At 54.9% G+C, this 13,617-nt stretch overlaps 1 protein-coding gene across 1 annotated transcript; it reads right to left on the reverse strand.

The window, feature by feature from the left end:
- Positions 1–10,729: 10,729 nt before the first annotated feature.
- Positions 10,730–13,231, reverse strand: KRTCAP2 (keratinocyte associated protein 2). The gene is made up of 5 exons (XM_045784229.1): positions 13,074–13,231; positions 12,661–12,815; positions 12,513–12,576; positions 11,115–11,181; positions 10,730–10,881 (listed from the first exon to the last, which is right to left on the reverse strand). The coding sequence occupies exons 1-5, from the start codon at positions 13,075–13,077 to the stop codon at positions 10,761–10,763; spliced, it is 411 nt and encodes a 136-aa protein (XP_045640185.1). The 5' UTR covers positions 13,078–13,231; the 3' UTR covers positions 10,730–10,760.
- Between the last annotated feature and the right edge of the window lie 386 nt (positions 13,232–13,617).

Raw genomic sequence — 13,617 nt, forward strand, 5'->3', positions numbered from 1 at the left:
TGGACAGGAGCCTGCCTGGCGAGGGTCTCAGCCGCTGACCAGCATGCTGCCGCGAGAGGGCACGCCCAGGGGAGCCGCGGACCACAGAGCATACGGGAAACAGGGCCATTCCAGGATGCGGGGCAAGATAGAGCTCAGCTAAGATGTCGAAGCCCGCGTGTGTTTGACAGGTTCAAGCTAAGCGTGCGTGAAGCGAAGGCGTCAGCAAGCCCGGGCCCAGAAGGGGACTAGGGGCCACCTGGTCACTACAAAATGAAGATAATGAACTTTAGAGAATTATGTAATAGATAACTACTTAATTAAGATAAACACAGAGTGTTGCGTCCAGAAGCCCCCACTTGAAGCTCTGCAGGGAGGCTGGAAACAGAGGCTGCTTCTCTGTGTCCAAGTAATCTGCCTGGCTCAGACCTCCAGGCCAGAGTGTGATGTTCCCTTCTTACCGCTTGATGTCAGATCGCAAAGTGAGTGCCTGCAGGATTGTAGAGAACAAAGTTTCTCAGTCTCGCGTCCTTGATGTTAATTAACAAAGCAGTTTTTACAGATTCACAGTCTTAGTACGGACATTACATAACTCAGCTGTGAAGACAATTTTCACAACCCCAATAATGCAAGCACTGGGTATTGAGTTAAGTAAACATTGGATGTGTTTGAATTCAGTGGGTTGGGGGGGGGATTTGAGGAGGGTCATGAATAAAGAGAATCATATCCTCATCTTCAATGGCAGGCAGTCAATTATATCTAAAATGGAAGAAAATAAATCATAATATGAGCACATTACTAAGAAATATGAGGTGTACCAAAGGAACCAGCCAAGAATCCCAGGAGGGGCTTGTAGAGCCGCTCGTGTGGAGGTAGGAGACCCAGAACAGGGGCCTGGTATTTTTCATTAAGTGCCTTTGTAAAACTAGGTGGCTTTTTAAACTATGCAAATTCCTCTGTTAAAGTAAAAAAGACAAAATAAAAACATTTTTAAAAAATTGCTATATGAGGGGCGCCTGGGTGGCTCTCTTGGTTGAGTGTCCGAATCTCGATCCCAGCTCAGGTCTTGATCTCAGGGTCGTGGGTTCAAGCCGTGTGCGGAGCCTACTTAAAAAAAATTGGGGGGGCATCTGGGTGGCTCAGTCGGTTAAGCATCTGCCTTCGACTCATGTCATGATCCCAGGGTCCTGGGATCAAGCCCCGCGTCAGGCTCCCTGTTTCTCCCCCTCCCTCTGCCTGTAGCTCCCCTTGCTTGTGCTTGCTCTCTGTCAAATAAATAAATAAAATCTTTTTTTTTTTTTCTATATGAACTTCAAAGCCCCACTCCACTTGCTTCCCCATTCCATCTAAAACCCTACCGGTTGCTCACTCAAGACCTCACTGGTCACAATCACTTCCAGCATAGTTCAGCGTCTAGGTATCAACTTTGTAGGTCCAGAAATTCTATTTGCTCATCCACAGTAGACCTGGCCCTGAAAGATTACCACTCCCCAGAACAGTTTTTGGGGAAAGATAATGAGAAGGGGCTTGCCCTACAACACATAAAGACAGATAATAAATTATAACATTATAATAATAATCAGCAGCAGAAGAATAAACATTCATTGAAGAGCTATGATGTGTCGTGCCCCATGGGACATTGTCATGTTTAATTTTCACCGAATGCCGCGGTAGGTACTTTTATAGTGCCACATATAAACGAGGAAGCTGAAACAGACAGATGGTGAATGGTAAGTAACTTGCAAAAGGTCCTACAGATAGTGAGCAGCAGAGCTATGCCATCCTTCTCGAGGCTTGGTGCTTAGTGATTTCTTAGGTTCTTAGGAACCAGATGGTTCCTGGTCCAGGAAGGGGCCGAGAGGGGTCCTCACGGCACCTGCATTTGCCGATTGACTGACTGCCTTGCTCCAGGCACGGTAATGAACACTCTATGTGCATTGTCTCATTCAATCTTCACAGCCACCATAGGAAGTGGGTACTATTATCTCCATGTCACAGATGAGAACACTGAGGCAAACTCCAGTATAGCACTTCTCTCCCTAGATCAGTGGAACAGAATAAAAAGTGAAGAAATAGATTTAAAAAATATATACCATTTTAGCATATAATAGAGATGGCAACTCAAGCAAGGGAAGATGAATGATTTAAAAACCATTTGCAACTAGCTTACCATTTGAAAAAGTAAATTAACTTAGATTTCAACTTCACACCTTATCCCAAAATAAATTCCCAGTGCATTAAAAAAAACCCACCATAATATGAAAAGTGAGACCGTAAATATGCCATGAGAAACTGTGGGTCCACCTTTCTCTGTGTGCCACTCAGGCTTCATGTCCTCCAAGGTTGCAGGGTTGGCCACCATCTTCTTCCTCTGAGCGCCCAGACTGTCTCCACAGGTGTCACTACGCATGGTGACCTGCAGTGTTTTTCTTTCCCTGCGTGGCCTGCCCAGGGGCACTGTGGCTCCAGGACCAAGCACAGTGTGAGAAACCCAGCTCTCCTGGTCCCATGAACTAGAACTACTCCAGAGACTCCCATCTGCTGGACGTGGCGTCCTTGGCCTTGGAGAGCGCTTGGCAGAAGCCGTCAGATTGCCATGGTCCCACTCCTTTCTCCGTCTTTCTGCAGACCATCCATCTTCTGCTGCCACAGGACATACTACACGTGATCACAAGCGGGGATGAGAGGCGGCACAGCTCGGGAGATAAAAGTTTTGGTTTTTAGGGGCGCCTGGGTGGCTCGGTTGGTTAAGCGTCCAACGCTTGATCTCAGCTCAGGTCCTGATCTCAGGGTCATGGGTTCAAGCCCCAAGTTGGGCTCCATGTTGGGCGTGGAGGCTATTAAAAAAAAAAAAAAGTGTGGGGTTTTAGAGCCTGGATGTCCTGAGGCTGGGTCCTTGCTCTTTCTTTTCCTTAGCTGTATGACCTTGGGCAAGTAACATAACCTTTCTGAGCCTCAGTTTTCCTGCCTGAATAGTGGAGCCAAGAGTTGGTCCTCCCTCCTAGGGTTGCCCTGGAGATGAAAGGAGCTCATGTCGGCAGGACGCTCACAAGTGTGGGCATGTGGGAAACACACTTTGGGAGTTACCTTTCACCTCCCCAGCCTCCCTACTGTCTTCTGAAATAAGTTACTTCTGGATCGCTCGGCTCATGTTTGTGGGGGTTTTCAGCTTTTACAAGCTTTGGTGTCAGAGAAAGACAAAATCCAAATCTGGGAGCCCTTATTCAGCAGTGCACTGAGGATGGGGGATATGCGAAATGAGACAGCACACAGAGGAGGGGTTGACTTCCAGGGGGAAGGCTTCCCAGAGGCCCTGAAGCCCCAGCTGATACTGGAAAGACGCATGAGAGTTGTTCAGGTTGGAAGGGGGGCACGCAGGGCCCAGGGAAGCCTGAACAGATTCAGGGAGTAATTCTTTGTGGCCGTCTCTTGGACAAAGACGGCTTCGTGGGGGAGTGGCAGGAGATGAGGCTGGAAGAGCAGGCCAGGGCCAGGCTACTAGAGGCCCCTTGAAAGTATTTGTGTTGGGGGGGGGGTGTTGATCCCTGAGGTCAGCGTCTTCACCCCTAGAAGAGCGGGTGACCCCCATGTGTGCCTGAGTGTCTGGTGTGAGGCAGTCAAGTGTTCTGGGTGCCCACAGGCACCAAGGTGAATCCTGGGTCCTTGGGGGAGGCCCCAGTTAGTCAGGTTGCGTGGCCTCCATCCCCGCCCGAGGGCCCCCACAGTTCTACAGAGGGAACAGGACACACACATGTAATTAACAAAACACACCCGCCATTACAGCCAGGCTTGTAGGGGGCAGGGGAGATCAGAGATGGCGCTGTGTTCTGACGGAGGAGGGGCTGGGTGAGTCGGGGTTTCCCAGAGAAGGTAAGCTGGAGGAGACAGTGCTAGCCCGAGGGAGGAGGGCCCAAGGCACAGGCCTGGCGGCAGAGAGAAATACTCGGCTGATTCTGGGCATCTGGCAACTTTGGAATTGAGGCAGGGTGGAAGTTTCAGCAAAGAGCTCAAAACGTGGCTACGGTGTGTTGCTCAAAGAAGCGTGAGCATGTTTAACAAATGTGTGTTAAGCACGGATCACCCATCAAGCCGTGTTCTAGTGAACAAACCAGACAAACTCCCCGCTTTCAATGAAGCATTCAGTGCAAACAGATAAATTTCCTGCTTCAGTGACCTAAGTGGTGGGAGAGAGACAAGAAACAAATCAATATTTAATGTATCAAGTAATGAGCAGCACTGGGAGGGGAGGGAGAGTCAGGTAAGGGGCAGAGGGGTGACAAGTGCGCGTGTCACAGGCGCGGTCAGGAAGCCTCCCTGAGAGACGTCTGCACAGAAGCCTGAAAGAAGCGGAGAACAGGGTCTAGGCCCCGCGGAGCGCGGAGGCCACTCTGGGAGGAGCCAAGCACGGGCGGTGGGGCAGGCAGCGCACTGGCTCAGCAATGCGGCGGCCCCGGCGGGTCCGAAGGGCAACTGCAGCCCTGCCTTCACTTATCAAACTGGTCTTTTTTTTTTTTTTTTTTTTTTTTTTTTTACTTTTAAATAATCTCTATACCCAATGTGGGGCTCGAACCCGCAACCCCAAGGGCTAGGGTCGTACATTGTACTAACTGAGCCAGCCAGACACCTCTTCACTTAGTCTTGAGCAGGTCTCTCTAACGTCCCTTTCAGCTCACCTCATTTCATTTACCAAAATGGGTGTATCAGTCAGGGTTCTCCAGAGAAACGACACAGGATGGACATACGTATGCAGGAGGTTTGTTTTAAGGAAGTGTCTCATGCAATTACAGCGCTGGCAAAGCCAAAATCCACAGGGTCTCCCTCTGGCAAAACTTGAGTCCAGGGCGCCTGGGTGGCTCATTTGGTTGGGCCTGTGATTCTTGATTTCGGCTCAGGCTAGGATCTCAGGGTCGTGGGGACGAGCCCGGTGTTGGACCCCGCGCTCAGTGCGCAGTCTGTTCCAGACTGTCTCTCCCTTTCCCTTTGCCTCCCCGCCCCTGCGTGCATGCCCTCTCCCTCCTCCTCTCTCAAATAAATAAATAAAATCTTAAAAAAAAAAAAAAAAAAACACAAACCCAAGCCTTGACTCCCTCCTGACCTTGTGGGGAGCAGTGGACAGAGGGCCGGGCCACAGGCCAGGTGAGCACGGGCACCGCCAGGCACCCCGCCGGCTAGTGGCGCGGGGCAGCGCCACGGTTGTGGCTGAGTCCGAAGGCCAGCCCCTGCTGTATTCCCTCTGGGTCTGGGGAGGGCAGTCTTCAGTTCAAGGTAAGAGGTGAAATCGAGAGTATCTGTAAAGCGTTGAGGACAGGGCCTGGGGCCTGGCGGGTGGCGGCCTGGGGAAGCTCCTCCGACGCCCGCAGGCCAGCGCGCAGGCCCCCCCCCCAGCCCCTCCACCGCCCCGCGCGCAGTCCCCCCCCCCCCAGCCCCTCCACCGCCGGCTCCTCCTCCCCCGCAGTGTGAGGGGGGTGTGACTAGCCACGTTTTAGAGTCAAAGAGCTCGCCCAACTCGTCCAAGGACCTTCACCCGTAAGTGCTCAAAGCCAAAACTGGAAGGCAGGTCAGCCTGAGTTCAAGCCCCAGGCCGTGCCGCTGTCCCACGTCCTGTCTGGAGCCTGGAATTCTCTGAGTCACAGAGGCTGGAAATGGGGCTGGAGGCTGCGGGCAGGAAGGGCAGGGGGCTCCGGCGGCATGGGGGGAGGGGTTACTGCTAGACACGCACACACCGCCGCGCGTGCACCTCAGTCCCAGAAACGCCCACGAAGCAGCCAGAGGTCCTGGCCCGTAAGAGGGATGTGTGGAAGGTTGTTCCTGGCCTCTTGACGGTGCAGCGTCACCTGAAAATGAGTGGGGGAGCCCCCTGCTCTTGCAGCTTGAGGGAAGGGGAGTTCTCAGAGAAGAGCTCCTCACAGGCCCAGAGGCCATTTGGCTGCGGTCTGAGCCCCCAGGGCCTCACAGAGACTCTCTCCACATGTGCTAGTCATACCACTGCCCTCTGACAGAACAGAGAGAAGCAACACACCACGCAAGGGGCCCAACGTGCTGTTTATACATATCTCTGGAATTTCCAGAGATATGTATAAATAGAATCATACAATGAATCTGAGATGCCCATTATCGTAGGACTTTATATTATAAAATAGGGCCTGTGGTTCCCTGTGAAGGAAAACTTTCTTTTTTTTTTTTAATGTTTTTTATTATATTGTGTTAGTCACCATACGGTACATCCCCGGTTTCCGATGTAAAGTTCGATGATTCATTAGTTGCGTATAACACCCAGTGCACCATGCAATACGTGCCCTCCTTACTACCCATCACCAGCCTATCCCATTCCCCCACCCCCCTCCCCTCTGAAGTCCTCAGTTTGTTTCTCAGAGTCCATAGTCTCTCATGCTTCCTTCCCCCTTCTGATTACCCCCCCTTTCTTTATCCCTTTCTTCCCCTACCGATCTTCCAAGTTCTTATGTTCCATAGATGAGAGAGATCATATGATAGTTGTCTTTCTCTGCTTGACTTATTTCACTTAGCATTATCTCCTCCAGTGCCGTCCATGTTGCAGCAAATGTTGAGAACTCATTCTTTCTGATAGCTGAGTAATATTCCATTGTACATATGGACCACAGCTTCTTAATCCAGTCATCTGTTGAAGGGCATCTCGGCTCCTTCCACGATTTAGCTATTGTGGACATTGCTGCTATGAACATTGGGGTGCATAGGGCCCTTCTCTTCACTACGTCTGTATCTTTGGGGTAAACACCCAGTAGTGCAATGGCTGGGTCATAGGGTAGCTCAATTTTGAACTTTTTAAGGGACCTCCACACTGTTTTCCAGAGTGGCTGTACCAACTTGCATTCCCACCAACAATGTAGGAGGGATCCCCTTTCTCCACATCCTCTCCAACAATTGTTGTTTCTTGCCTTGTCTATTTTTGCCATTCTAACTGGTGTAAGGTGGTATCTCAGTGTGGTTTTGATTTGAATTTCCCTGATGGCTAATGATTTTGAACATTTTTTCATGAAGGAAAACTTTCTAAAAAATCCTGTAATAATCCTGTTACTAGCATGATTATATTGTAATTTTGTGTTACAAAGTGTTCATTTGGGGCACCTGGGTGGCTCAGGTCATGATCCCAGCGTCCTGGGATCGAGTCCCATGTCGGGCTCCCTGCTCAGTGGGGAGTCTGCTTCTCCCTCTGCTTGCTGCTCCCCCTGCTTGTGCTCTCTCTCTGTCAAATAAATAATTTTTTTTTAAAAAGTGTTCGTTTGTTAAATGTAAACACTTCAAACATGTTTCCATTTTTCTTCGTCTTGAGGTTTACCTGGAGCCTCAGCAGACACAAGGGACCCGTGTCCCAGGGGACAGCTGTGAACCACGTGGGCCCAGGTGGAAGAGAGCTGGTTGGACTGAAGGACGCCCACCCCAAGCCCTGGGTTGCAAAGGCTGGGGAGAAGGGGCTGGGGAGAGGGGGCAGGGGAGGGGGGCCTGGGGACGGGGCTGGGGACTGGGGGCAGGGGAGAGGGGCAGCTGGCTCTGGTGCTTCCTGCCAGGCTCTGGCTGTTGGTCCAGGTGATACAGGTGCCTCCCTCTGGGGCACCAGGGGCTTCCCTCTGTGTCTCTAGGAACCCCAGCGAAGAGCCTTTCCAGCCCAAGTTCTGTGTGGCCAGCTTGCTCTCAGCCCCGGGGGGCTGGGGAGATAGGGTTTGGGAGCAGGATCTTGGCCCTGCCCCCCCCCCAGCAAATTCCACTCCGCTGGGAGAGGCAAAGCAAGGTACCTAAAGCAGAGCAGTTAAGTGCCACCAAGTGTGCCCGCACCGGGGTTCCGGCCATTGTTTGCCCAGGAGGCGGCTCTGGCTCTGTGACTGACCCTAAGTCAAGGAGAGTGGAGAGGGCAGGCCAGCCCAGAGGCCCCCGGAGGGGGCAGGGCCTCCTGCTTCCCATTCTTTTATGGTCCCCACAGTACCCGGGCCTTTTCTGCTCACAAAGAACTTCAGAGCTGGCTTTTGACTGAACCTTTCCCCTTTGTGTCTGTCTCTGCGTCTCTCAGCATCTCTGTCTCTACGAGTCTCTGGCTCTCTCTTGTTTCCCAACATCCTTCCCGAGCCCCTGGGGAGCAGAGCTGGGGGGCCGGGCAGTGGGAACCGGACTGCGTCCTGTTCTCACCAAGGACAATAAGGGCCGGAAAGGGCTGGAGCCAAGGCCTGGCGCGGACTCTCTCGCTCCCTGCCTGTCCTGGGCGCTCCCCACCCCCAGTACAACCCTGTGGTGTCCCCTCCCTCCAGTGCCAGTCTGGGGAGGAGTCCAGCCTCTGCAGGGGATTAGGGAACTCTCTTCCCTTCCCTTCCCACTGCCCTCTTCTCTCGTGGCATCACCTCCTGCCCAAGACCTGTACCTCCAGGGCCAGGAGCCACTGGACTGTCCTCCCCTGCCTATCTCTCCACACGTCCAAGGCCCCCTCCCCCTGTATTATTTACTCCTGTTTCCGGAGCTGGTGGCCGTGCTGGCGGGTGGGCGGGTGTCAGGGCCACGTGTGAGGGAGCAGGAGGAAACATCTGGCTTCCCTCTGTCCTCCAGGGGCCCACCGCCTCTCTCTCCCCCAGGCCTCCAGCCACTGGGGTGGAGTGGAGCCCAGGGGAGCAGGGGCCAAGAGGTTAGCGCCTTTGCCCTTCCCGCCTTCAGGCCTCCAGAAGCCATGATGGCCTCACGCCCCCTTACTTAATGATGGTTATTAGTGGGTAGGATGCCCCCCTGCCAGGGTTAATTAGTAGGTTAAGGCAGGCAACCTACAACTAGGCACCCCAGAGATAGGCTGGGTGGAGAGCTGAGGTCGGCCCCAATCTGCCTTGTAAACGCACCTGTTCCGGAAGGGGTCATTATTCCTGAGCCACTCACTGCCCCTGGTCCCTACACAGTGGGCGGCAGCCGGTGCTCAGATCGCTTGGCGTGGCTCTGGCACCTGCTCTCCAGCTCCTCCCCACCCTCCCCTAGCCTGGCCCTACCCAAACTCTCATCTTGAAGCCAGGGTGCCCACAGGTGGCCAGATCCCCCGCCCCCCAGGCATCTATGCTCCCTGGCCCTCTGCCCACAGCTCCCACCCCTGTTAGGAGGAAGTCAGGGTTTGACAGATGGAGCCCTAGAACCAACTCAGCCTCCCCTTACATCCAGGGTCCATTTTGGACAACCTGTCATCCTCCCCCAGAGGGTCCCACGTACCACAACCCTCTAACCATCACTAGGTAAGTTAGAGCCTAGAGCACCCATTCCCTCTCAGGGAGGCTCTGGTGTCCCTTGAACGCTCTTTGCCTCCGCTCCCAGGGACACTTGCTTCAGATTCCAGCCCCCAAGGGCCCAGTCCTTCAGGGCCTTGGAGGCTGGCTTCCACCTGGACAGACTTGGGTCAGAAAGGTGAGACCAAGGGGCAACCCTCCCTAGCCCTCAGGGCAGGCTTGACCGGCAGATGCGAGCTGGTGGCGCCCTCTGCAGGCATGCTGGACACACTGCACAGCACTCCCCAAGCTAGGGTCTGAGAATAGGGTTGGGATTCAGGCCACCTGGATGGGAGTGGGTGGCGTGCACCTCTAATTAGAGGGAGGGGGCTCTAATCCTTGACCAGAAGTCCTTCGATTCACTTCTTCATCTCCATCGGGACTTCATCCCTACTTGGACACATCCCACGTACAGTATTTTGTCACCAGAAAAGCAGGTTCTGTCAACCAGCCCACGTCTTCACTGCCCACGATCAAGCACTATGCAGGATACGAAGCTGACCACAGCATTGTGCTCGCTCTAAAACCCATGCCATCCAGCAGGAGGGAAGATGCCCCAAAGGACCGGTGAGACGCCCCTCTGGGCACAGAGTAGGACCTAAGAAGCCACATCCTTCATTCCCATCAAGGTTAGCTCCGAAGCTGGTGGCTTTGTTCCTATCATTTTATATGCTTTGCTAAAACATAGCAAGTCCATGATCTCTTAGCTACGAGACAGAGAAGAGAAACTGATGCACCCGAACAAAGAGGATGGAGCAGCGATCAACCTTGGAGTCTTTCTAAACACAGGCATCTTGGGACGCCTGAGCAGCTCAGTCTGTTAAGCGTCTGACTTTGGCTCAGGTCATGATCCTGGGGTCCTGGGGTCGAGTTCCACAGTGGGCTCCTTGCTCAGTGGGGAGCCTGCTTCTCCCCTGCCTGCTCTGCCTGCTGCTCCCCCTGCTTGTGCTCTGACAAATAAAATCTTTAAAAAAAAAATTTAAACACAGGCATCTGTCCATCCTGGAGCTGAACGAATGGGTCCAGGAGGGCGACATCAGTAGGGACTTTCCTCCCAAGGACTTGGAGCAGAAGGGGCAGGAGGCTTGTTTGCTCGGGGCGAGGAGTCAGAGTAACAAAGCCCCCAGAGGTGTAAATGAACTCCCCAGGGAGTTGTAGGGGTGAGGTGGCCTCTCCTCCCCTTGTTCTTCTGTTCCAAGATCTGTTCCACTCTGACGGGCAAGGAAGGCTTCCTGCACTACAGCTTTGACCCCTTTTCCAAAAGGTCAAGACGGCAGATCATCCATGCGCTTTTCTTCCACAAGACTTTCACACAAGCACTCACGGCACTGACAGCAGCCAATAAACATTTGCCAGAAACGAACCTTGGAGGAAGGCAAGCCCCACTACCCCCAAGGTCTGAAATCAACAGGTATCTATCTGCCACCACATTCCGCACACCCATGCAGGCACGGGCGGTAGAGGCCACAGCATATCACAGCTCACGGAGCTACAAAGAATCAACTTTATTGGACATTCAGGTCAATTTCTCTTTTTGCCCTTCCCCGTGACCTTGGCCGGTGTGAGGACAGGCGCCGCTGCCTGGTACAGAGCGGAGGAGATCTTGTTGATGTAGTACAGGCCAACCATGGAGAAGATGAAGCTGCACGGGGGAGACAAGAAGGCCACGCCGTCGGCGGGTGTGCTGCCGGCCCGGGGCCTCTCGGCGGCCACAGCGGCATGCGGGGAAGAACCCGGATCAGGGGTAGGAAGATGGGGCAGGGGAAAGGAGGGAGAACAGCGTGGGGGAGGGCGGGCAAGGTCTGGAACCCTTACAGGGGGTTCCAGTGCCAAAGGACAGGAGGCCGCACCCCTCCCCCGCTGTGAGGCACTTACCAGGTGGTGACGCAGACTCGGTGGATGAGGCCAGATGCAAAGAGAGCCAACAGGAGGCAGAGAAGAACTGGAAGGCAAGAGGGGACAAGGAGGGTGGCGGTCGGAACTGCAAACACCAGGCATTGGTATGTGGAGTCTAGGGGAAATCTGGGGCCCTCTGAAACGTGGGGAATCTGCTGCGAGGAGTATGGCATGACATCAGCAGGAGGACTTCAGATGCCCTCAGTGACACCCAGGACTTGGAGGTGGGAGACGCATGCTCATTGCCAGCTCTGTCCCGAATATCGCTTCCCTATCCTGGCTCTCTTACAATATAAAGGAAAAGGAAAAGTGATAAAGAGTCTGAAGGGCAAGGTTTGCTCCCATTTGGGAAGAGGAGGCAAGGCCTTTCCAACAAAAGCCAGCCACTAAGGACCAACTCATTAAACTAGGCGGCCAGTGGTGGAAGCTGAGGGCCTCACTGCCTGGAAGGAGGCTGGAGGGCAGGGCATCTGAACGCACATGCCCATGGAGCAGGAAAGGGTCCGGGCTATCTAGCGTAGGACTGGAGAGAAAGTGGGAGGCTAGACCGCAGGGCAGACGCCACCTGCCCAGCCGGGGAGGGCGCAGGGGGTCAAGAACCCTGCCCCACAACAAAGGTTTCTTTCAGAAGCCTAGAAAAACGGTACACATGGAAGAAAATCTCGGAGGTCTGGAGGCTGCTGCAGGGGAGGAGCTCCGGGAGGCCTCAGGGCCAGGTGGAGGGCCCGCCCGCCAGCGGAGGAGGGCAAGTATGCGAGGGCCACAGGGCGGGTCTGTGTTCTCCCACAAGAGGCTCCTCGACCACCTTCACACCTGTGACATCCCTCAGGTGATCTGGCCTTGACTCCTCAGTTGCTTTATGAACTTAGTTCTGCATAAATAACTAGATCATCAGCTCTCCATTAAATGAGCTGTAACGAGTATCATTTCAAAGAGGAAATAACCTAACATTTATTCGAACTTGGTCAGGATTCCCGTGGACACAGACATCTGGTGTCTCTAACACCGAAGCTCTTCACGATCATCTCAAATGCACAGAACCCACTAACACTCGTTCAACTCCCCATCAACACCCCTCAATGAACGCGGTCCTGTGTCCTCCCCCACACCTTCCCAAGGACTATGCAAAGGCTTTCTGCACGGGCCCAGGATCCTCAGAGCCCCCCTGGGAACTAGGCTTCCTGCTCGCAGGCCTTCCTCCAGACCCGAGTCCAAGAGCTCGGGGAGGTGCTGGACCCCAGGCTGGCAACCGCCTCCATAGGTCTCAGCGTATCTCCTTCTGAACCACCTTTACCAACCAAGCACCTGGAAACTCAGTGCCCCGTTGGGGGCGGTTAGAGCAGACGGCTGAAGCACTCGGCCCCCATTTTCACTTACTCTCAGGGAAGATCTTGGCTTGGAATCCTTTGCCGAAGACCAGATTCTCCAGATTATTGAAGGCCTGGTCGAGGGAGTTAAGGGCAGGCAGAGCGACAGGGCAGAGCGGCGGGTCCCCTCCCCCCTCCCCCCAGCGCAGGAAGGATACAGTGAGCGAGAAGACGAACAGGCCGGAGCCCAGCAGGCCCCCCTGGATGGTGAGCCACTCGGTGGAGGCCAGCTGGCGACTGTACATCTGCATCCCGGCGAAGAGCAGCAGCGACAGGAGGGAGGAGAGCGCCAGCGACGTGCCCGTGCCCACGGCTGCAGGGGAGGCGAGGACGCGAGGCGCGGGGTCGGGCCGGGCCCTCCCGCCCGCGCCGCAGGCGGAGCCGGCCCCCGGCACCCCCGGGGCTGCGCACCCCCGCCGCGACCCCCCGGCGTCCCCGGCATCCCCGGGGCTGCGCACCCCCGCCCCCTGGGGCCCGGGACACGTCAGCTCGGCGGGCAGAGGACCGGGACAGTTGGCGCGCCCCAACCCCCCACCACAAGTCCGTCGGGGGATCCCGCCAGTCCCGTTACCCATCGCGTGCTGCCCCCGAGCCCAGTCAGCGCCTCAGGCCAAGAAACAGGAGAACCGAACCCGGGCGATCGGCCGCGCGCATGCGTCAGCCCCACTCGCGGGCTCGCTTCCTCCCCCACGTCTTGCTCGCGCTCCCTCTAGGCGCCCGGCCGCAGCGCCCCCTGCCGGCAGGGAGGAGATATTGCGTCCAGGAGAGGTCTTGGCCACCGCCCTGGTCCCCGGTCCTTCCCCGCGCCCCGAGCGTCTGCTGCCCTCAGCGCAAGCCGCTGGGCCCGTGGCCCGTAGCCTCTAGCTCACCTCTGTCTTCTCTGTCATCTCTAGTCCCGTTCCTCACACCTCCCTCCCCCATGATCATGGCCTCGCATCTCCAGTGGACTCGTGCCCAAACCAAAATCTAGTCCTCCCATTCTGAAGCCCATCTCCTCTGAAACTATCCTCCCGTTTTATATGAGTAAGATTAAGGAGCCAATGAAGAATGCGAACATTAGAAGTGGCTCCCCCTCAAATACCATTCCATGTCACCCAACCCCCCGACCGTCTTCC

Source organism: Ursus americanus, chromosome 2 (assembly GCF_024610735.1).
Source record: "Ursus americanus isolate L20-20 chromosome 2, mUrsAme1.1.p, whole genome shotgun sequence".
In the NCBI taxonomy this organism is placed as follows: Eukaryota; Metazoa; Chordata; class Mammalia; order Carnivora; family Ursidae; genus Ursus; species Ursus americanus.